Below are 23,932 nucleotides of genomic sequence, written 5' to 3'. Positions count from 1 at the left end.
CATGGAAAGAGATCAATGAATCAAGACATAGGGGATATAGAAAGAGGAACCTTATCTATAGCGCCCACAGAGAGGAGAATGGATGATAGGGAGGGATTGTGCGAAGATGTGAAGAGAGGAAGGGATCGGAGCTTTTAATAAAATGGGTATAGCCTTCCCTTCAATTTTTTTTTTCAAACAAAAAAAAACAATGGCGGTATTCCATCATCTGAAAAAAAAAATTGTATTATTTATGTAACTTCATGAATCTCTCCCATTTCAATCTTGCACGCTTCTTGTTTCCCTCCTTTGTTGAGAGAGAAGCCTGAACACGTGGAGGGTCGTATCAGTCCATTTATTTATTGTGAAAATCCGCAGAGTACATCGTCCACTTTGCATTAGCATGGGAGAAATTTATATTGTAACTACTAAATATTTATCATATAGGATGATTTTTATAGTGGGCCTCTTGACACCTTTCAATCCAGATTCATGACTGATCCTTCTTCAATAAACCTATCAATGGGGCAGCCTTCTTGGAATAACCAGCCACGAATTTGTGATAGTAGTTAGCCAAATCAAAAAACTTCTTAACTCGATAATTTTGATAGGTGCTATCAAATCCAAAATGGCTTGCACCTTTTTTCGATCCATCCTCATCGTGTCATTGCCCACCACATGTCCAAGAAAATTGATTTTTTTCCAGCAGAATTCATACTTTTTTCTTTTTACATACAACTTATATTCCCTCAGTCGATTGAATACCAACTTAAGGTGCTTTCGGTGTTCTTCCAAAAAATCACTATATATGACTATATCATCCAGATAAATAACCACAAATTGATCGATATATTTTTAAAAGACATCATTCATTAAGTTGCAGAAAGTTGCAGGTGCATTTGTCAAGCCAAAAGGCATGACAAGGAACTCATAGGATCCATACCTCGCAACCATAGTGGTTTTAGGCTCATCTCCTTCAGCAATTCTTACTTGCCAATAGCCTGATCGTAGATCCAACTTGATGAAATATGCAACCGGGTACTTGTTGTTGATGGTGATTTTGTTTAGGCCTCTATAGTCCATACAGAGCCTAAGAGAACCATCCTTCTTCTCCTGGAACAATACAGGGGCACTGAAAGGGGTTTTGGATGGTTGTATATTTCTCGCATACAGCAGTTCATCCAACTGCTTCTTTAATTCAGCCAACTCCTTAGGCGACATTCTGTAGGAAGCTTTGGCAGGAGGTCTTATGACGGGCACAAGATCAATCTGATGGTCCACAGTATGTCGAGGCGGCAATCTTTAGACAACTTCGAAGGCATCACATCACCAAATTTCTACAGAATTTTAGCCATCTCATTTGACACCTCTGCTGTCTCATCAGGGTCCACATCAATGAACGCAGCAAGATAAGTCATTTGGCCTCACTTCCATCCACAGGCCAACTGCATGGCGGAGACCATCTCCACCTTTGATTCGCAAACAATAGCATCCAAGGGCATGCTGCACCCTGTAACAAAACAAAGTTTCTTCTCATCATGAATCATTAGTCCAAATAAGTGTGGTAATATCGTCACTTTGGTAGCGATAAAAAAGTCATTGCCAAGGATCAAGTTATAGTCGTCCAGTGGAACCACCATCAGATTCATGCAATCATCCCATCTGTCAATAGTCACTTGGACGTCAAAGGCCATGCCTTTCATGGCCTGAGCTTGAGAATTGATTGCCTTGATACGGCTCGGATGCTTCACTACACTCAAGTCTAAAGTGGGTACGATCTTTTCAGCCACAAAACTGTGAGTGGCACCAGTGTCCACCATGGCTGAAAGCTGATGTCCATTGACTCTCATACACACGAACATCAGTTTAGGGCGTTCCTTGGCTTTCTCTGCCTGAATTGCTCCAAACAATTGTGATGGTGCAACTTGGTGTGTAGCCTCTGAATTAGAGTCATCATCACGGGCTTCTTTGGCAATAATGACATTTATTTTATCTTTGTTGGGATAATTTTGGGTAAGATGAGGGCCATTGTAGATGAAGCAACCAGGATGAGGGTTGGCTTGATCCCTCATTTGGTGGGAACCCTCCACCTTCGTCTTCCCTTTATCAGCATCCTTGGTCCGCTTCTCCCTAGCATTCTTGAACTTTGGCTTCTTCTTGTGAGTCTTTTCAGCAAATTATGGCTTGCTTGTTGAAGGCCCATTGCTGGGTTTACTAATTCGCAAATCTACCAAGGCATCAACGACAGCCAATGCAGCAGACAAGTCTTTGACACCTTGCCATCGCAACTCCAATTGCGCCCATGGTTAGAGGCCAGACAGAAAATTGAATAGTCTGTCTGCCTCCGATATATCCTTGATGTCCAATATAAGAGAACTGTACTCCTTCATATACTCTCTTACCGAACCGATCTGTCTCAACTTTTTTAAGGAGTCCCTAGCAACCCATGCTGTATTGCAATGGAGGAATTGATCCTTCAATTTCTGCTTCAACACCTCCCAAGTATCAATCTTTTGCCTGGCAACATCTTCCATTTTGGTTCTCCATCAGAGCTTGGCATCCCCCACCAAATATATGCTGGTGATAGAAACTTTCTCCTCTTCAGGAGCATGCGCAGTCTTGAAATATCGCTCCATGTCCCATAAAAAATTCTCTAGATCTTTGGCACTCCGAATGCCATTGAAGGGCTTTGGGTCAGGAATTTTTATCTTGATGGCACCATCTCCTCGCGAAAGATTTTGCAGAACCGTCTTGAGGAGCCTGACATCAAATGTCATCTCCTCCAAGTGTTGCTGTGCCATTGCGAAGGCTTCTTGCAGTGGAGTCAATATGGCCAGCGAGTTCTTTACTTGCGACTACAAAGGTTCAGCGACTTCATGTTGAGGCATCCTGATCATTGCCTTCAATCGGAACAATCTTTCACGGATAGCTTCCATGTTATTGCCACTTGTTCGCATGAGCGCCACTCCAGTGCTCACTATTTTGGCACTGAAATTGGCTCAGATTTTATCAATAGAGCTTTGAAACAGGCTCTGATACCAACTGTCACAGGACTGATTCTCATCCAAAAATTTTTGCAAGAATATAAGCCTCGTGCGGCACTAGACTGTTGTCTAGTTCAGCCTCTCAACACTCCCCATCCTATAAATTTTTGCAAGAATACAAGCCTTGTGCGGTACTAGATTGCTGTCTAGTTCAGTCTCTCAACACTCCCCACCCCATAAGATGCATACACCAAGTAGAATGGGGACAAGATATCAAGACACATAGAGGAAATATTAAGAATTTTCTTTATTCCAATTCCCACAGAATTTTAGATAATAGAGATCCGCTCACAGTCTCTCAGAATATCCCACGCTCACCCACTCTTGCCTGCTATACGCCAGCAAGCATGGCATACATAAGCGGTGGACAACTTTCTCCAACTGCTGGGAACCAACTTGGAACAGTCCCCCATCTGTTTGGAGGCAAACTACTCCAAGGAGTTGGAAGTCAACTGCTGAAAACTCCCCCAAACTACTGCTGGAAAGCAACTGACCAAGGCAATCGAAGGCAACCACCGACCAACTCAAAATTTCGTCCAACATGTCAACTGTACGCCCAAGCCCCAGGCTGCGCGCGCCCAAATGCCCGGCTGCATGTGCTCGGGTGCCAGGCTATGCACCCTTGCAAGCTCATGCGCACACGCGTCCGACCGTGCGTGTGCATGCTGGTGCCGCGTGCCCTGCACGCGCACTACTGTCCGCCTCTGCTGTGCGTGTGTGCTGCTACCGTGCGCGCCCTGCTGCCGCGCACACCCCATTGCCGCGCGCGGGCTGCCGCACGGGTGCAGTGCTTGCCGTGCGCATCCTACCGTGGCATCTTGACGTGCACTGCCATGCGCACCCTTGTGCGCACCATACCATGGTGCCGCATGCTGCTGCATCTTGGCATCCGTCTGCTGATTCCAATACTTGACCTGGCCATCTGAGCATCAGGCCATGTCTTTTTCTTGCAGAGCTTCCGTCAGTCTCTGCATATTTGGGATTGGCATGATAAAGGTATCAGCCCGTGCCATCCCAAAAGCCAGCTAATAAGACTGTGACTGCTACCATGGTGTAAAAGATGTGTGGCTCGTTGAAAGAAATCCTATAAAGACCATTTCATCATTCAAGACATGGTGGAGAAAAATAAAGACTTTTTGGTAGGGTAAAGCTAAAAGAATAAAAATTCTAACCTCGGAGTGCAAGGCCAAGAAGAAAGCCTCTCTCGACTTGGATTCGTGGTGTCATCCGATTACCTTTTTAAATGCATCCCAACCATTGGGAGTAGACGATCATGTCAGAATTTTTGGATTGTGAATCAGCTTCATAGAATAAAAAAAAATATTTTTACATATTGAGAAAGGAGAATAGATCAAATATCCCTTCCCATAAGAAAATAAGGAATCCAGCTAGAGGATGATGTTACTTTGACCAGATTTAACAAGCACACCTTTATGAGAGTGATTTTGATTGGTCTAAAGAAAAATGCCAAAGAACTAGTCTTAGTGTCAAAAATAAAGCTCTATTAGAATGTCTCACAAGAGGGTTGGTGCTTTCTATTAAAATCCCGTCTCTGCATTATTCCGTTCTTCTAAAATCAATCAATCTGCTCATCCAAAATGTCATAGAGATTTTTGGATAGCTTGCTTGAGACCCAATGTAAAGAAGTTGGAGATTTTCCTAAACCATTGCACAAGCTTATCTTTTCAATCACAACTATTATTACATCTAACATACGTAGTAGCTAAGGGGTTTCCAAAGAAAATGTTGAACGGCAATAAAACCACGACGGTCCAAAGGATGCTTGCTTGGTCATAGTCTAGGAAGTACTCCTAACTTTATCAATAGGAACATATAAGCGTTCTTTTTAAGATGATGATCTTGAGCAAACATGATAGTTTTATAAGAGCAAATTAAATAGCAATTATTCATTCTAAATAGCAAATTTTTAGTGTATATCCAAAGGTAGCATTGTGTTTGAGCATCAAGAGATAAATCAGTTTTTTTTTTTGTCTGTAGGTCATCAAATTACATATATTGTCTATCTTCACGTCGGATGTGTGTTATCCAGCGACAACAATCCCAATCATTCAGGAGCTGCAAATAGAAGTGATCTTACGAAAGAGAAGTGTCTAAATAGATCTTGGTGTTTGCAATGCTCCTAATCAAGTTTGGATATAATATTGATTCGAAAATTTGCAAAAGTGATCGACATACTTGGAAAGATGTGGCTCCGGAAAGGACATTGGCATGGCTCTCGACAAATTGGGCGCAGCATGTGGTAGAAAAAAGCTTCTCCTTGGAAATCCTACGAAGACCATCTCATCATCAAAGGAAATGGTACAGAAACGTAGGAGAGTGATAGACCGAAGGCAACACTAAACTACTCAATCATAGGGAAATTCTTGGTGCATCTTATATGATATAATAAAATTAACGTGGAGTGCACCGTGCCATCTTATTGAACCATGTAGCCATCGCTTTTCAATATCCATTAAATTTCTACAGATCTATTTTTTAATTTGAAATTTTGAATGATGAAAATATTTTAATATTTTGAAAAAATTACAATATTTTGTGGCCTGTTTATGACATCTCGTGATCTGTTATGACATCTTGAAGACATGATTTTTGAAAAATAGAAAATTATAAAATTTTTAATGACGAAAATATTTTTTCTTCTTATAATTTTTTATTTTTAGAAAGTCATAAAATATCTTCAGGATGTCATAATAAGCTACGGGATGTCATAAACTGATCACGGGACGTCATAATTTTTTCAAAATAGAGAAATTTTTTTGTCACTTAAAATTTCCAACCAAAAAGTGGACCTATAGATATTTAATGAGCATTGGTAGATATTTAATGGGCGTTGGAAGGCATGGCTACATGGTCCAATAGAAAAAGGTGATGCACTGTTATTTCACCGCATGCGGTGCATAAAAAATTCTCTACAATCAATAAAATGCAAGGCCCAATGTCTCCCAATCTGACAATTATTTGGGTAAGGCTCCTTGGGAGTTGCATATGGGCTGGTTTGGATCGAAAATGTTAACAATTTTAATAATCTTAGCCCAATAATGCAGATCAAAAAATGTCAAAAAAGGCCTCGGGCAGGCCCATATGTTTGTAATTGTGCACATACCAACGTCCCTGCTTACCCTGGGTCTTGGGGCGGTTCATATTTTTGTGAACATCCTGATGGCCCTAATTACTTTGCATCTTTCATTGATGACGGTAAATCTGTCTCCCCCTCTTATCGGGTCGGTTTATGATCCGAAAACCTTCTAACTTTTACCCGATATCGAGTTTTCGGGTTATCAGACCGTTGGAATCCGTACCCGACCGACGAGGCCTTGTATCACCAAGCCACGCGTCATGTGCAAGGGGGTAGAAACATAGGAGCTATGCATCAAGAAACTTAGTGCGGCGAGGCAACCGAGCCTTCGAGACGAAAGCTTATTAATCCTCGGCGACGGTGAGCAATGGACGACGACAGCGTCGAGAGGATGCTGGAGCGCGAGAGACTCCAGATGGAGCAGATTAGAGAGCTCGACATGGAGGAGCTCCAGATCGAGGAAGTCGACGACGATCACTCTTCCGACGACGACGTCCTCATCAGGTTCCTTTCTTTTCCCTATTCCTTCCTTTATCAGAATCTAGGGCTTCGATCGATAGAGAGAAAGAAAGAGTTTTCTGACCTTGGAACCAGTTCTTGATGCTTGAGTCTGCGATTCTTGTGAAAAAGAAGGGGAAAATCCCTAATTTTAGTTTGGTCGTGTGCAGGTTTTGATGCCCTAAAGAAAGAAATAAAGAAAGAAAGATAGAAACAGACCCTAGATGCCCTAAATTTCTTTTTAAGCGTCTTCCATCGCTCAGGCTTTGTGCTTTATCACAATAAACAAGATGCGCGGATATGTTGACCGTGAATCCCAAATTCTAACTTTATTACCATGTTTTTAAGCAACGGTCAAACGGATCGAGATAAAAGGATCTCATCTCACACTTTATCGTGAAATCATTAGTAGATGCGTCCGAAGGCGGAAATGGTATTACGGTATCAGTCGAAAGAAAGAGGTTTCTGATCTTGGAACCAGTTCTTGATGCTCGAATCTGTGATTCTTGCGAAAAAGAGGGGAAACCCTAATTTTGGTTGGATGCGGGCAGGTTTTGATGTACGTCATTTGTGACAATGAAGGAAACAAACCCTAGATGCCCAAAAATTCTTTTTAATGGTCTTCTATCGCTCAGGCTTTATGATTTTAGCATAATAAAGATGACGGGTGGATACCTAGATTGTGAATCCCGAATTCTAAGTTTACTACCTCGTTTTAAGCAACAGACTAAGGTTGCATTTGGTGCATTTCCAAATAATCTTAATCTGAATTACCTGCAATCTGGATACGTTGTCAGTAACGTTGATTACTGTATTGAGTACACGCAGGTAATGTTGCAGTAAAATTATTGAGAATCTTAATTAACATATTTAGTAGGATAATCAGATTACTAGTAATGTAACATCAAATTTTCAAAATATCCTTAAATCAAATTATTAGTTTAGTATTTTAAACTATTTATTTAAATTTTTTAATGATAAAAATTATTATATAATTTTTTTAAATTATTTTTTAATACTTATTATTATTATTATTATTTATTTTTTTCTCCTTCCTTCTCCTTTCCCTGCATGCCACACCCCGACCCTCCCCCCTCCCTCCCCCACCCCTGGCTGTCTGGCATCGCTCCCTTGCGGTCCTGCCTCCTCCCACCCTCTCGCACCGCCCCTTAGCCCCTCGGAGAACCTGCACCTCCACGGCCGCCTCCATCGTTGCCCTCACCCCCCATGCTACCGTCCTCACCCACCCCATCAGAGGCCGTGCCGGACCCCGATCTCCACTGTCAAGCCTCGAGGTGTCCCCAAGGCTTTTAAGTGCCGCCACTCGGTCGGCGCACGAGCCATGCATCAGGGTTCGAGCAGCTCACCCGGTCGGTCCCTGAGGATGCTACGAAGGGGGCCACCATGGAGGCGAGCACCATCGGCGAGCCGGAGAGATCGTGGACGGTCATTGATCACCCCTTGCGTTCTTTCATCAGCCGTCTCATCCAGCTCCATCGCCTCCTCACCCCACCGCCGCCCAACGAAGAGCATCAAGGAGACGACGGCAGCCCGTCGATCGGCTGGTTTTCAACCGCCGTTGGTCGGATTTTATAGAGGAGGGCATCGGTTTTGGCCCTCCTCTTTCTGTTGCCCATCATGAGGAAGAACATCGTCCAGATTTTTTGAGGGTATTTTTGTCCAAAAAAATTATTACAAGATTACCAAATATGTGGTAATTTGGATAGCTACCCCTCTCGAAGGTAATCCAGATTGCCTCTTGTGAGGTAATCCAGATTGCCTTGATTGCCACTTAAAAGACATACTAAACGCAGTAACATGGTGGGCCCATGTTAAATTGCCGGCAATCTAGATAGATTGCCAGCTACCAAATGCCACCTAAAGATAAAGGGATCTAATCTCATGCTTTTCTTGAAATCATATTGGAAATCGTTAGGTACATGCATCTGTAGTTGGACATGGCGTACACGGTGGTGTTTTAGTATTATGCATGTATAAAACATGTGTGGTTTTTGTGCTGCATGAGATTTTAATTTTTGAGAATTTTATAGAGAAGCTAAAGAAGATAGAAGAAAACATGCCCCCTTTCCCCCTTTCTCAAAGAAAACGGGCCATTTTTTAAACAATTTTTTATGCTGTAGCAACACTTGGTCAATGAGGCTGCTTGCTGTGCGAGGCTGAGAGAAAAATCCAAAGGGCAGTGCGTTTAGTATCTAGTTAAGCAGAATACTGAGTATAAACATTCTCTATTTCACATGCTCTCCTACTTCCACTAGGAACTTGCATAAGAGAAGTAATAAAATTAAAAATTTAAAATGCTCATGCATTGCCTGATGTTCTGGCTCATACACGATAGCAGGGGTTCCTGTCTCATGCAGCATTTGAATAGGCCCAACAGGCCTTTAACCGACTTGTCCATGTATTGAATTATTCCATGGAGCTATTCCCTTGTTACGTGATCAAAACATGCTCTGTATCGGTGAACCTTCAAAGCTGTTACTCGTCAAGACCTCACTGTGCGAGCCGCATATGTAAGTTGATGCTTTCTGATCAGCATATCCTGGTCTGCTGTAGCCTATTACTCTTTGATACTTTAGCTTGGGAAGTTCTGATTTTGGCTGTCCCTCTGTAGTTCTTCCTGGTATCACAACTTTTAATAATTCTCTTTGTTAGGATTATTTCCCCTCTGTTCTTTAAAATCCACCAGGAGAAATAGGAGGCAGTTGATGCATATTATTTGATGCATCTTTTCCTTTTTTTTTAAAAAGAAAGAAAGAAAGAATGAACCAGTGCCATATAGTTGCTGACTAGTTGGCACAGAATAATGTTTATTATTCCATTTGTGTCTGATCAAGTATATTGCTGTCCGTTGTATGGGTGAAAGTGGCCGTGGTGATGGAGGGGCAGGTCCATCTGGTGGCTTTACCTTCAATACATGTTTGGCTTCATTGCATACATATCTTGGTGGTAATTATCCAATGCTTTTGCTCAAATAATTATTTTTATTTATTTATTTATTTATTTTTTTGGCGAACATAAACTTTACGATTGCTGTTATGTAACAGAGGTTGATGATACTCATGGTAGGCTGTCTTTTTTGGATGGGGGTGCAATCTTAAATTTGCCAATGTTCTATCTTGAAGGTAAATTCTGTCTTTTAAACTTATTTATCAAAATACCATGTCTGGCTCTTCACAGACTAGCTTTCTAGTGGCATAATCTTTCTCAGGATTAAGTCATTCTATCTGCTTACATGTCTGGGCATTTAAACATAGTTCTTTTGTTATTGTTGATAGTGTTACGATTGCTACTGTTGTAAGACCATGTTTTTTTTATCATCTACTGATATTTTCTGTGCCAAATTCGCATGCAATATGCATGTTGGTCCAGGAAAAAGATGAGTGACACAACAATTTTGACATAGTAAAACCATCTCTGTGATAGACAATTAGGTTCAGTTTTCTTGATAATTCAAATGTCAATCATTAAGATGCTTCACTGGATGTATTATAAGATCTGATAAATGATTTTGCAATCTTTCTGACAATATGAACCATTTAATGAGCTTAATGTCAAGCATTTAAAATGACACAGTTGGGCAAAATAAATTATATGCCTTACATCCCAATATATTAACCATGGTAATGCTCAACTTCATAATGAATGACATAGGTTTAACAGTTCTGGGACATTTTCTTCTTTTATGAAGTTGCTTTTGGATCATCCACCATGGATCTTAAAAACTCTACCGTCTTTTATGTATAAAAAATTGTTTGAGCTCTTATCTAAGGTCTCAATTTACCAGACTAATTTCAGCTGTGCACTTGGTGCCTGACCATGACTTGATTTCTTGAAAGAAAAAGATAGAGAGCGTGCAATGAATATGTGTCATGGAAGTGTTTACACTCAAGATATTTATCTCTTTTTTTCAATATCTGCACTAAGCTTCCGCATGTTACCACTTATAAAACCATTCTCTTCATCTTCTGCTGGATAACATTAAAATTGCTATTTCTATAACTTATTCTGTTACCTCCAGTTGATTAAGAATGGCCTGGTTCTAATTGCCCATGTCCAAGACTTTATTTTATAATGGCATCACTTTTCAAAATTCATAGTGGAATTTCTAGTTATGTTGCTATTGGGAACCAGACAACCAAAAAACACTACAAGGAGAAGAAGAGTCATCCTGGAAATTTGTGAATTGAAGACTTTGGAATGACATGATTTTGCGCTTCTTTTTGATATAGCACATAATTTGCTTGTAATGATGGTAGGAGATTTTAGTATTAGTTAATGAGGAACTGAGGTTGAATACTGTGTAGAAAGATCTTTTAAAAGCCTGTACATAGTGAGAGATTAAGTTTCCAGGAGTAAATTCATTGGGAAAGATTCTTTAAAATCTGTACCAAGTGAAAGAGATAAAGTTGCCAGCGAGAAATTTGTTAGTTTAATTGCTTCTGTATTGAGTATGTATTACAGCCTTTTTTTTAAAATTCACATACTTGAGCTTCTAGTGTTTTCCATTTTTTCCCCTCCTGCACGATGAAAGAAAATGAAGTGCTCGGTAAAAGCTTCCATTGGAAAGCTTTTGCAAACATCTAGACTTGTAGCTATGGCTGATTGGTATGAAATGTAATTTGGTTGTATTAAAAAAATATCAGGAGTAGTTTTGTTCCCTGAAGCGACCCTTCCTCTCAGAGTGATTCAACCTAGATTTATAGCTGCTGTGGAAAAAGCTCTGAACCAGGTTGATGCTCCGTTCACAATTGGTGTGGTATGTTGATCTGCCACCTTCCGCCTGTTACTTGATAGCAGTCTCAAGATCTAATACCTAGCATTTTCCCTGGTTAGAATTATAATTTGAATCTTAGTGCAGGTTCGAGTTCATAGGCACCCAGATGATGGAAGGCTTCGCTTTGCTTCAGTTGGGACAACTGCAGAGGTGTGGCTTTCTTGTCTTAAAATGTGTTTTCATAAGATTGCAATCATAATATGCTAATATCCATTCCAGTAACATAATGTATTAAGGGAATGCCAGTTTTTTCTACGGGATTGTAGCTTGTTGATTGTCCATTGCAGCTGTTTAATCAATACTGTGTTTTAGACTATCTAAAATTGACAAGAAAGTGGATATAGAAGAAAAGCAAAGATAACTGTTATTTGGAGCTGCATAGAACAAACGGAAGAGGAACAGTCAAGCCAATTTTGGCTGCATATGGCCTGAGATGAAAGTTGAGCACAGTTATATGATTGCTTTGTGTGTTTCCACATATGCGATGGGTTTGAATTTTGATTTTTCATAACTTTGTCAGGCATGCTTGCTAAGAGGGATGTTTTTAAATTGGCATCTTTTTGAAGAAACTTGCATTGGCATCTCGTAGGTGATGATGCTATGGTCTGAATCATTACAAGGCTAAGAAATAACCCAATTTCCAAGAAGTTTGCCTTCCTTCAGAATTGAAAATTAAATAATTTAAAAATTGCTTTTGGTAAATACAAGGGGCCATAACGGGTGCTTATGAACGTAAAGGAGGAGAAGATTTAATTTAAATTGAGGTATATGAGAGAGTTTAAATTTGCTAATTGCCTAAAGTAGAGGCCTAAAGTTATTAAGTTCCATATACATGGTGGTAAAAATGCTCATTTTTTATAAAAAAATCAGAAGGGCCTCTATGGGGGTGTATGCATGTTCATGAAAGACAGAAGCGAAGTTTGCATGCCATTTTCTGGTCAAAGAGAGAATTTTCAAATATGGAAACTCATGGCATAACCAATGTGTTTGTCTTTTGCCTTCTCCAGAAACTAGTTATGCAATTTTTCCAGGATATTGTTTATTCTAGCTAGGATAATGTGAAACTTACCTAAAGACTGTATATTAATGCAAAATGTTTCAGCATAGTATATTCTGTGGTTCAGGAACTGTTTCCTGTATTGTTTTGATCACAGCAAGTGGCATAATCAGTCTCCACACTGTGCCATTACCATTTTTTTTTACTTCTGTAACCTTATTAAATTGGATTGGCATATGGTTACCTGTGGAAGTTGAACTCCTCATATAGTTCCATGGTTACTAAAATATAAGGAGGTTATGTTATTAATAAGTAAAATTATTATATGCTTCGTCTATGTGACATGTCTAGTCTAGTCATAGCAACCGAACGCTTCATTTAGAATCATTTAGAATGGCCCCTCATGGACAAATGAAATTGGGACCATGCCCCAAAACTTGGTGATATGTTTGGAGCATCCAAGATGCCCTTTCATTGGTTAGTGATTAGGTGGAGCTTGGAAGTACTGACTGCTTTGGAGCACTCCTGATTTAGTGATGAATATTGTGGCAGAAAAGAGGGGAGAAGATACTCATGTGTGTACCACAGCGGATGGACCCCCTATGCTTGGAAAATACATCTAAAGTGGAAACTGAGAAAATAAATGAAAAGGTGCATCTCTAGGAGAGGCAGACCTTGAGGGTTTCTCTTTTTCAGAACTTCTAGAAGTTCTTGGAAGACAGCTGGCTAAGTGGACCCTACCATTAATGATTGAAAAGAAATTTCATCTCATTACTTGAGCAATGTGGCTCCAAATGCCTTGTTTAGTTAGCATTTGTCCCTCTCATGACTTTCCACTTTATTGTCTTTTTAAAAGACTTTTGAGTACTATCATAACTAGCATATGAGATATTTTTAGGTATCTTTAGTTGTGAGAAAGGTTTGATTGAAAACTAGTTTTAGGATTGCAACTAATATTATTTATTGAAATATTGTCACTTAGTGGAAGTAAGGAATCTCATATAATTTAATTCAGTTTCGGGATCAAATTTGAGATATGTCTACTTTGCATCTGTTTATCACCAATCTTCATGCCAGGTATGCTTGTGATTTTTTGCAGCCATTCTTTTACTTATTTATTCTCTTTACAATTGATCTTCTTTTTGCTTGATTTCTTTTAGTTTTTGTAGTCTTTACAGTAACCATTTTAATGGGGTGATGCTTAATGTTAATTCTTGATTATTTTTTTTTTCAGTCAAAAAATGTTCTACTTAACCAGTCAGTTGAGTTATCTTATCTAAAAGTTGCTTAAAAAAAATGTTTTCTGGTTTTATATGTATACTGTAACAGCCCCTTTATTAGGTTCAATTTGTCTTTCTAGATACGGCAATATCGGCGATTGGATGATGGTTCGTTAAATGTGGTTACTCGTGGTCAACAGCGCTTTCGCTTGAGACGCCGTTGGATAGATGTTGAAGGAGCAGTGAGTTCAGTTTTTTGGATTCATGCTACTCAGTTATCTAGTGGATGATGGTTTATCAATAATACAATGTCCTTTTCTGTAAATTGTTGGAACAGCCATGCGGTGAAGTGCAAATAGTTCAGGAAGATACACCACTGAGAACACCAAAGGATGCATTTGCGCAGTTGGCTTCAGTTAGTAATTTTCGGAAATGTAGTTTTTCACATGCAGCACTTTTAGGTGCTTCTCCTGCTAAACGACGTGCATGTGTGGATATAGACAATGATTGGGAACGTATGTCTGCTGCCAGCATTGTAAGTGATCATTCAGCTACTGATTCCAGTGATTCGCCCCATAGATATGGAGTTGATGAGTCCTTGAGTGGTGATGAGGATTTTATGGATGGGTGGGATCAGAGGAGGAGAAAATTCCATTCGGAAGGGTTTAGTAGATCAGATCAAGTTCATAAGTGTGTGAAGTTTGATGAGGATGATAATCTTGGATGGGACTCTGTGGAGGACTTTGCATCAGGAAAAAGATCTGGTGATTGGGAAATAAGGGAAAGGCATAGGGCTGTCCATGAGAAAAAATCGGTGTTCTGCGCTCCATTGTCTTTCTGGCCTCACTGGGTTTACCAAATGTACGACTCATATGCCCTTGCTCGAAGGGCTGCAGGTAATCAAACCTTCATTGGTCTGTTTGTGGGTCACTGCTTTTGCCCATTGGCAATTAACAAAACATTTCTTTTGTACATTCGTATATGTCTATGTTACATTTGGACTTGTGTTTGATAATTATAGGGTTGTTTCTTGCTAGAAAGTTGGCACATATTTAGTACTCTGCCTGTCTATATATTTTTTTCATCCATTTTATTACTCTGAACATGGTTTATACACGAAATGGTTCTGTACTCATTTTTTTGCTCATAGGGCAATATTCGTATGTCCTTTTTTCTTTGGCAGATTAGGCCTGTAGGCAAAGCTATGTAATCAGTGGTGCTCCCAGATACCATAAAGCCTCCCAATCCTGATGAAAGTGATATTTGATCCCAAGTCTCCGTTCCTACCATTAAGAGATTTTACCAGCTGACTATTTGATACCGGTAACTCTTGTATGTCTTAACAAGATAGTGCATTCACTTCAACTCTTGCCCCGTAAGTTAGGGCATGGTTTTCCATGGGACTTATTTGAAAGCTTTTGAGGCACTAACTGAGATCTTCACCTTTGGGATAAATTGCTGAATTGTCCTGTCTCCAAACTTTACTAAGCCCCATGCTAGAAGAACATTGCAGGAAAAAATAAAATTGATGTTCACCAATTGAAAGTCTCTTGGAATAAGCAAAGATGGGGAAAAAACTGTGGCCTACTCTAAGGTGATTCTTTTGCTAGTTAACTTTGGGCCTATGTCTTGCATCATCATCTTCCTGAACCTAAAATGTTACACCACTGAATCCCCATTCTAGAGAATCACTTTCTATCTGCACTTTGCTTAAGGCTTCATTTAAAATGTGGGGCATATGTGCGCCATCTACTACTTAATGTTCTTACATGTTCCTGCTTCCATGGTTTTCAAAATTGTGTCATCTAGCTCATTCTGATACCACCATAAGTCACCTTTGTACCTGCACGACCAATATCACTGCTTCATTCTTTTTTGCTTCTCTGCCACTTTGATGTCTTACGTTCTCTTGATTTGTTTAACACTGTTCATTCTAGCTTTCACATTTTTGTAGATTCTGTACCTTCTCTATTTATAAAGGTACTGTGCTATTGCACTGCATCCTTTGTGCTCTTTTATTTCCTTGATAATTGGTAAATTTCTTGTATGTTGCATGGTAGATTCATCCTGACAAACTCTTGGAGTTAATCCACCTTGAGTTTCAGTAGGGGTGGTAAGGGACCAGGGTAGTTTCAGTAAGGGGTGGTAAGGGACCAGGCTTATCGGTAATCAATATCATCACTAAGAGATTGAATGAATATGTCCTGACCGACAAGCATGTCAGCTAAACCCTGGTGCCTATGCATTAACTTCATGGAGGGCTAGAAAAAACTACCTATCAACCACCTGACTGAAACCAACACTGTTTTAGCATATTAACTTTATATTTGAGCTTTTGGTAGGGAAATTGGACATGAGAATGAATAGTCCATCAACTCATTCTTTCTTTCTCTGGTCATTTGCCTTATCATGAACTTATTTTATTTTATGTTTTTGGGACATGCAGTTCTTTTAGTGAAAAGTTGGCAAGTTTTTGCTAGATTGTAGAAATCTACTTTTAATTGCAAAAAAAGCTATTTGTGCTTAGTGCTTTATTCTTTTATTTTTGAGAATTGAAATGTCACTGGTAACTTTAGAGAGCCTATTTCTGCTGATCTCTAAGCAAGTATCTACCCCATGGAGCACATATTATTGAAGCTTTGTCATGACTTAATGTATCTATGTTGCAGATTTGTGGAAGCAAGTAATAGGAAGTCCAAATATGGATGATTATATAAGAAAGCCAGACCTTTTATCATTTTATATTGCAAGCAAGCTTCCCATGTCAGAATCTACAAGGCAGGAGCTGTTGGAGATCGATGGAATTTCTTATCGATTGAGACGGGAAATACAGTTACTGAAAGGCTTTAATCTTATACGTTGTAAAAACTGTCTGGTAATGATTGGTTTTACCTCTCTTTTGATATATTTCTAGATGCAGATACTAGAACTAATGTTGTGCACTTGCTGGTCTCTTTCTTTCGTTTGTCCTCAAAAGATTAATTTGGGGTGCTGCTTCAATTCTGCTGCAAGATGATCAACCTTACTGCTTTGCTGAAGTGAAGTGCTTGATATTCTGATGTTGTTTTATATGTATATTTAACAGATGTTTAATTTTTGTAGACTTTAATTGCAAAGCGAAGTGATATGGTGGTGATGTCTAGTGATGGACCCCTCAATGCTTATGTGAACCCTCATGGTTATGTGCATGAGATCATTACCGTTTATAATGCAAATGGGCTAGCACTTCTTGGTTCACCTGCCAAAGAGCATAGCTGGTTTCCAGGGTATGAACTTGATTCTTATTTACGTGATTCCTTTTTCTCTTTTGTTTCAAACATATTATGCTTTTACTTTTAGAAGTAAGTAAAAGATCTTGTGAAATGTTATTCAAACTTCTTTTTGCTCTCTCTATAGACGGCAATCCAACTGTAATGTCTGGTGATAATATAAAGCAAACAGTAGTTTTTTGTTTTTTGAGCATCACCAAGTACGAGAACTCTGTATATTTTCATCTATAATTTTATATTTGTTGAAGTGTACTGGAAGTATAATCCTCAAAAAGGGCTCTAAGGGGTCAGATTTAATCAATGAACTGTCAGCAATAGTTTGCAACTATATTTATACAAGGATCATCATCAATTTTGAGTTTAATATTCAGGGTTTGGTAAGTTTGGAAAAATTGATTTTTATTCCTGGGAACCATTCATTAAATGTTATGATTACATATGGACAGTTTTTTCCCCCTAGTTAGAATGAATTTGTGACCTTGACAATGAGCAACAATCATTACACAATCAACTCAGTGAAGCCCAAGAGCCTTGCTTTTATCATTACTTTTAACCAAGACTCGAGTCTTGGTGGGATGTCTTGCGGGACGCTGGGATGGGGTACCATCCCGAGTATTGGGACAAAGCCATCCCACCATTGTCCCATCAACCCAATCAGTACATCTTGGGACATCACTTATCCCAAGTGTCAGGACAAGATGGCGGTGCGCCTTGTGCTTCATTGGAAATCCAAAGTAGACCCATCCCTTGGGGTTTTTAACCTTTATTGATTTTCACATTTCTATTCTTTGAGGGCTTCCTTCTGCACAGAACCATACAATTTTGATTATTTATTAATTTATAATGCAGGTTTAATGAAAACAATGTTACCAATTAACTACCATACGTTTTAGTGCTAAACATGCATCTGTAGAGCTTGTCACACAAAACTTTCTTTAGGCTGGATGCATATATAGCTGATGCCAAAATGATTTGATCGGTGCTTATTCGAAGTACCCTCAATAGAGGCCGCTAGTTGACTGCATGTTTACAGGAGATCATTTAGAAGTAGGCTCTTTTTAAGTATAGAATCAAGCTGTGTAGGCATATGCTGTGCATGTATACTTGGTTGAAACATCTTGGGGTTGAAAGTATATGATCTTAACCCTTTGCTTGGTGTGAAGGATGGATTGGAGGATGGATGGATTAGAGAGGAAGGATGAATGAAGAAGAAGATGCATGGAAGATCCATTCATCCTCATGTGTGTTTGGTGAAACATGGAAGGATGAATCGGAATGATTTTCTTCTCTATTTGGTATAGAAGGAATGAATGGAAGGATGGATATACTTATATGATAATTTTACTAAATTATCTTTTGATAAAAGTATTATTATTATTATTAGTTTATAACATTTATTTATACTAAAGAAGTTGTGCAATATATAAATTTGTAATCGTTATAATTTATAATTATATAAAAATATATAGTTTTTTAATTTTAATTTTAATTTTATTAAATAAATAATTTTATAAATTAAGTATATATGGATTAGTTCATTTATTTATATTAATTACATAGTAACTAATTAATTTATTAATTTAAATAGTTAATTAATTTTATATAAATAGTTAACTAGTAAAAAAAATAGAAGACGATTCTAATTATTTACTTATAGAAATATGTACTAAAATTAAAATAATTATTAATTAATTTAGTTGGCCTAGTCTGCACCATTATTGATGGGGTGGAGCTCGACCCCCAAACCATATGTGGGTGGATGAAGATATTGTCTCTATGGACCCTATTGAATTTAATTCAGAGGGGAAACCCTGTAGAGATCGTTAAAGACGTGTTTAATTGAGGCTATTCAAATCGGCATATGTCAACTAAATGGTATTCCTGTAGCAATTGGAGTTTATGGATTCTAAGTTCGTGGGAGGTAGTATGGGATCTGTAGTAGGCGAAAAAATTATCTATTTGATTGAGTATATACTAGTAATTGATCTCTATCTATCATTATATATTTATTTAAATGATATAATATGTGCTTCTTGCCCCCGAAGATGACTCTTTAATTATATATGGATTTATTTATTTATAGATATATGTTAATTATATAAATAACTAATTAGTTTATAATTAAATTTAAATAGTTAATTAATTTTATACAAATATTAATTAAAAAATAGTGAATATAAATAAAAAATAGAAGACAATTCTAATTATTTACTTATAGAAATTATGTACTAAAATTAAAATAATTATTAATAAAATTTAATAGTATAGGATAAACAATATAGCTAAAATAAAAAATATATGAATAAAATGAATGAAAAAGTGAACGTGTTAGGGTTTTGTCAAAAAATTAATGAAGGATAATTTTATCGACATAGAAATCTATCCTTTACATGCTTCATCCATCCTTTCTTGTATTCTCTCAATTTGAGAGGATGTAAATTGGTGGGCCAGGATGGATAGACAATCCCTTTTTTTCATCCATGCATCCTTAAAATTTTTTATGGTAGATGGAGGCCGTCCATCATTCCGACCTCATCTATTCTTCCTCTTATGACCCTAACCAAACATAGGGACACTTTTAAAGATACTTTGTAAGCATCATTTGGGAGCATTAGTTCGTATTATTTATATGCGATGATAACAATGCTGCTTAAAGATACTTTTCAAAATTTTTTTTTTAATTGTTCAGCATTGATTTTTGTATTTTAATTCTAGAATATGAATTTATGATCCTTCTAAATATTTAATGCAACTACAGTCTTATTAATTCAGTCTTTAAATAGAGTAATAGGAAGATGCTTATACAGTGTTTGAAAAAATTATTTTTGATAATAGAAAGTGTGAGGGATAGCTCATTTCTTCATCCTATAAGAAATAATGGAGGGTGGAAACAAAAAATGGATATAATGTTAGCAGTGTAAAGGCAGTAAATCGAAGGACATAGCAGCCTCCAGAATTCTAGGCACAAAAACATGGCATATTATATATATTATTTATAATATAGTATGCATGATTGTTTGGATATTTGTCTGTATTTTGTTTATGTGATTTGATACTTATTCTTAAAAAAAAGAGAGAGATAAATCTAGAATTGTAGATGCTGTACAATAAATACTGATGGAAAGCCACAGTTTACAAGTTGTTTGATTTATTTTCTAGATTCATTTAAGATGTGTTGAGATACTAAAAATGATAATCATGATATGTTTATACTTAAAATATAATGATATTAAATGTAACGATGTTTCACTTGAAGTGTTTATATAACTATGATAACTTTATATTGAAACATAATAATACTTTGTCTATAGTATCAATATAATCTTGATTACTTTATATCAGAAATACGAGGGTGCTTTGCTTGAACATATTTAGAAAAGCTAAAGGGCACTTACAGTATTCGAAAATTTAACAACATTTCAGTTGTGTCCCAAAAAAAAAAAAAAAAAGAGAAACTTAAGGATAATTCATTGAAAGTGTTCAACACTTAAACTACAAATATGCTACATGACACTCCAAAAAATGCCAAATATTGGATTCTTTTGCTGATGTCAGCAGAATGCTTCAAAGTGGAGTCTTTAGCCTGATCATGCTGTCTTGTTGTATCCAAGTGTCCCAAAGTGTTGATATTTTTAAACAGCTTAACAATGGAGCATGCAGGTAACGTAATCACCGTTACTTGGATGCTATCAAGTGCCCAAGTGCCTTGATGTATCCAACATGGCAAGCTCAAAAAGGGGGACGTAAGGACATGGCTAATATTAATGTACATACGTATATAGTGGTATTTGAATTTGTTTGGGCTCAGCAATGTATGACTTAGAGCTTGTTGACAAATTTTTCGGCTGCTGACTTGGGACTAAATATATTTTTCTTAGGTCCATCATCCATCGTTCTCAATTGCTGAACCATAAAACTCTGTAGTAGGCCCCACTGTGGAGAGAAGATTGGAGATGCCTTATTTTGTTTAACCCATCTGATCACATTGACAGATCTCTAAAAAGACAACTTCCTTCTCTCTCCTCCCCCCTCCCCCAATCTCTCGGACAACCCTTGTTGGATGGCGTGAATCCTCTCCACTCTAAAAGAGGAATAGGTACTCTAGCTCTCATCTGCATTCTCTTCCCCTTCCCCCCTTCCTCTCGTAAATGCATGCACAAACACGGTTGTTGCATTGCTTTGTACTCTAGAGGTAAGAGGAGCAAGGTATGAGAGAGGGCAAGGCATCTGAACAATCTGATCACATGATCAGGTGGTTTAGGGTCCGTAGCCTACCTGAAGTAGCATGATGGGAGTGCGGGCATGTCCAATGAGGAGGAGACATAAGACGCATGTATCATGTTGTGTTGAAGTCAGGAAACAACAAAAGCTCCTGAATTTGCCATTTCTAGGTACCACTTCATACCATGTGTCTCTTGTATTGTATGGTTCCTTATTGCTATGGTATGGTATATGGACCATTATGGTCTGCCATGTAAGGTATATCAACTACAGATATTCAATGTAGAAGTTAACAAGTCAAAAATATGTGTGGTTTATTTTCCAAGTCTCTGCTCTTGTAGTATCCGTTGCTGCCCAAAACCTGAGCTAATGGAGTTGGTGAGCGGGTGCAGGTCAGTTGGTCAGCTCAAAGTGGAAGTCTGCTCGGGGATGAAGTCTGCATGGACTGAAAGTCTGACATGCAAGCAGAAAAAAATCAGAGCTGGCCGGATTTGATCCGGTGAGGGGCTTTGTAATGCTTAAGTCAGGTAGAGTTTTGGAAGAGTAATAGGAGGAGATTTGTGTACGAGCAATTTATGGAAAGAGTAGAGAAGATGAGATGCATACCTGGCCTCCTGTGCTGTTTATATAGAGATGAGAGCGGGGTTTTGTTACTCCCCGACTCCGAGACTAGCAGGTGAGCTGTAACCGCTATTCCTTAACTGTGACTTGCCCAGCGGTAACTATTCTTCACATTCTGCCAGGTATCTTGAATACATGTGCCATGGGTTGCCTGGCCATTGGGCAGTGAGGTCGAGTGGTAACAGTTGTTTGGGCATTGAATTCGGGCCACATCAGCATCCATTAATTTCTTTCAATTTTTTTTGGCGTACGGTAGTAACCTTGTGGATTGGTTAATATGGTAGTAGTATATTATATATTGACCCAGAAGGTGATTTCTAGTAATCTCATTATGTTCCCAATTTTTGGTCTGTTTATACTTGTGAACTTGGTGAACCACCTAGTGTCCTTCAGGAAACTATCTGATAAGACGCCTGAAGTGTGTTTTATTTGGATATTGAGTACTGCTGTCCCGCAATGCTCAAGGAGCTCAATCGCAGGTAACAAATGATTGCATTTTGGAGGCTTGGTTTTAACAGTTGTTCAGAAAAGTTTCCTCTGCTCAATAAGAGGAGATTTGATGATAGTACAGTAGTAGTATTTGCTGTTCTGGTTGTATATGCTGTCTGCCATAGATTGATTAAATTGTCAAGAATACATTACCTTGCGTAGCTTCGCTTTTGAATGACTGGTAGAATGTATTTGATTGTCATTATGAGATGAATGTTCTTATATCTACTTGGAGCACATTCTCCATCTAAATTGCAGGTATGCATGGACGATCACCAACTGTGCTGTTTGTGAATCAAACATGGGCTGGTTATTTACAGCTACAAAAAGAAATTTGCTACCAAAGTCATTTTGGGGGATCCGTAGTTCTCAAGTTACTGATGATACACAATGAGAAATGAAATGAGGAAGGTTTTTTTCCTTGTTCTAGCCAAGTGTAATATGTGTACGGATGCATTTTATATACCGAGAATATGCTGTATGCTTGTTAAGCAGTTTGGCATTACCAACCTGTGATTTAATGCATCATGTATATGAATAGTTGTATTTGTTATGATATGCTATTGAGAGGGCTAGTTTTCCTTTATAACCCAAATAGGCTGTTTCTGAACTTGATGATGTGTGTGTTGGATGGTAATTGTTTTCTGTTGGTGCACCAGCTAGAAGCTTGTTATTCCGATCAGGCAAAAACTTTCAGCATTCTTAGGTTCAAAACTGCTTGGCTCATTACTTATGAGGTTTGTATTTGCTTTATTACATGCGGATTTCTAGATTAAAGCTGAGAAAACGTTTGAAAGTAGACAGTTTAGACTTGGCTTCAGACTTTCCGACCTTCGTTTTGTCAGCAGGAGAAATTCTTTGTGCACTGTGGGCGGGGCAGAACCATGCGCATCGCCCGTGGTGATTGGCTCATATGAGGGGCTGAAAGAAATTTTTTTTTTTCGCATGCCGTGCTCCGGCCCCGTGTGCGAGCCAATCATCGCAACACGCGCACCGCCTGTGGTGCACAAAGAATTTCCCTTGTCAGCAGATAGATTTTGGGTTGGAGAGTTTTGTTAGCACCTGTGGAACAATTAAAGTCTTTTTCTTTCTTGATTTGTCTATGAGTCTAGCGTTGTACATCCAATTCTTGAAGGGTCTTTAAAATGTGAGATCCTGGCCATGCTTGGTGGGGCCGATGCTAAGATGAAGTGTGAGATCTTGGTTTTTCTTGGCTGAGTTGGTAAGTTGGGAATAGAGGGAAAGAGTTTAAATATTCTGAATCTTGATTGAACCTACCCAGATTGAAATGTTGATAGGTCGGCGGTCTTGGCAAAAAGAATAATTATCATGTTTTGGTATTAATTTAGTTTTTTTTTTTTTGCCTTGAAGAAATATTGATAAATTTTGGCTGATGTGTTTGCATGATACTGGCTGATATTCTTGGATATGCTGGTTTATATTAGTGGAGGTAATGGCGTCCTATAATACTGTATCAGTAGGTGTGTAATGCTAATACAAGCTGAGATGGAAATCTTGGTCAGTGACAACTAGAGTAACTTGATAAATGTAATTAGATCAAACTCTTCACTTTTGTCATGCTGCAAAGGGTGCTTGCCTCTGCAGCAGTGTGGTTTCTATGCCAATGGAGGAAATCACCATGTTGAGGCTCATTTTGAATATCTGTGAAAGCTTTCTTATATGCTGGCTTCTTCGTTTATTT

General features: G+C 38.4%; 1 protein-coding gene across 4 annotated transcripts; it reads left to right on the top strand.

The window, feature by feature from the left end:
• The first annotated feature begins 6,387 nt into the window (after positions 1-6,387).
• LOC105040528 (uncharacterized) lies at positions 6,388-22,825 on the top strand. Of its 4 annotated transcripts, none has more exons than XR_012139196.1 (12): positions 6,388-6,624; positions 9,503-9,585; positions 9,684-9,761; positions 11,283-11,395; positions 11,498-11,563; positions 13,645-13,671; positions 13,771-13,872; positions 13,968-14,526; positions 16,300-16,505; positions 16,733-16,896; positions 21,513-21,796; positions 22,489-22,825. XR_012139196.1 is itself a non-coding variant. In XM_073252884.1 (12 exons), exons 2-12 carry the CDS (start codon positions 9,085-9,087, stop codon positions 22,622-22,624), a joined length of 1,599 nt encoding a protein of 532 aa, XP_073108985.1. In that variant the 5' UTR covers positions 6,486-6,624; positions 8,978-9,084; the 3' UTR covers positions 22,625-22,825. The 4 variants fall into 4 exon arrangements, 3 of the variants coding, with proteins under 3 accessions (XP_010915392.1, XP_010915397.1, XP_073108985.1); XM_073252884.1 differs by lacking the exon at positions 21,513-21,796 and adding an exon at positions 8,978-9,149 and having other exon boundaries at positions 6,486-6,624; XM_010917090.3 differs by lacking the exon at positions 21,513-21,796 and having other exon boundaries at positions 6,390-6,624.
• Positions 22,826-23,932: the final 1,107 nt, after the last annotated feature.

This window comes from Elaeis guineensis, chromosome 2, assembly GCF_000442705.2.
Source record: "Elaeis guineensis isolate ETL-2024a chromosome 2, EG11, whole genome shotgun sequence".
Lineage (NCBI taxonomy): Eukaryota > Viridiplantae > Streptophyta > Magnoliopsida > Arecales > Arecaceae > Elaeis > Elaeis guineensis.
Note: the sequence above shows the minus strand (reverse complement) of the source record. Positions and strands in the feature narration are given on the sequence as shown.

Bases quoted from the DNA above. Each gene is read 5' to 3' on its own strand.
- LOC105040528 (XM_010917090.3), top strand. From the start codon at position 6,488: ATGGACGACGACAGCGTCGAGAGGATGCTGGAGCGCGAGAGACTCCAG. The intron at 6,625-9,502 runs GTTCCTTTCTTT...TATGGGTGAAAG, and splicing joins GACGACGACGTCCTCATCAG to TGGCCGTGGTGATGGAGGGG. The intron at 9,762-11,282 runs GTAAATTCTGTC...AAAAAATATCAG, and splicing joins GCCAATGTTCTATCTTGAAG to GAGTAGTTTTGTTCCCTGAA.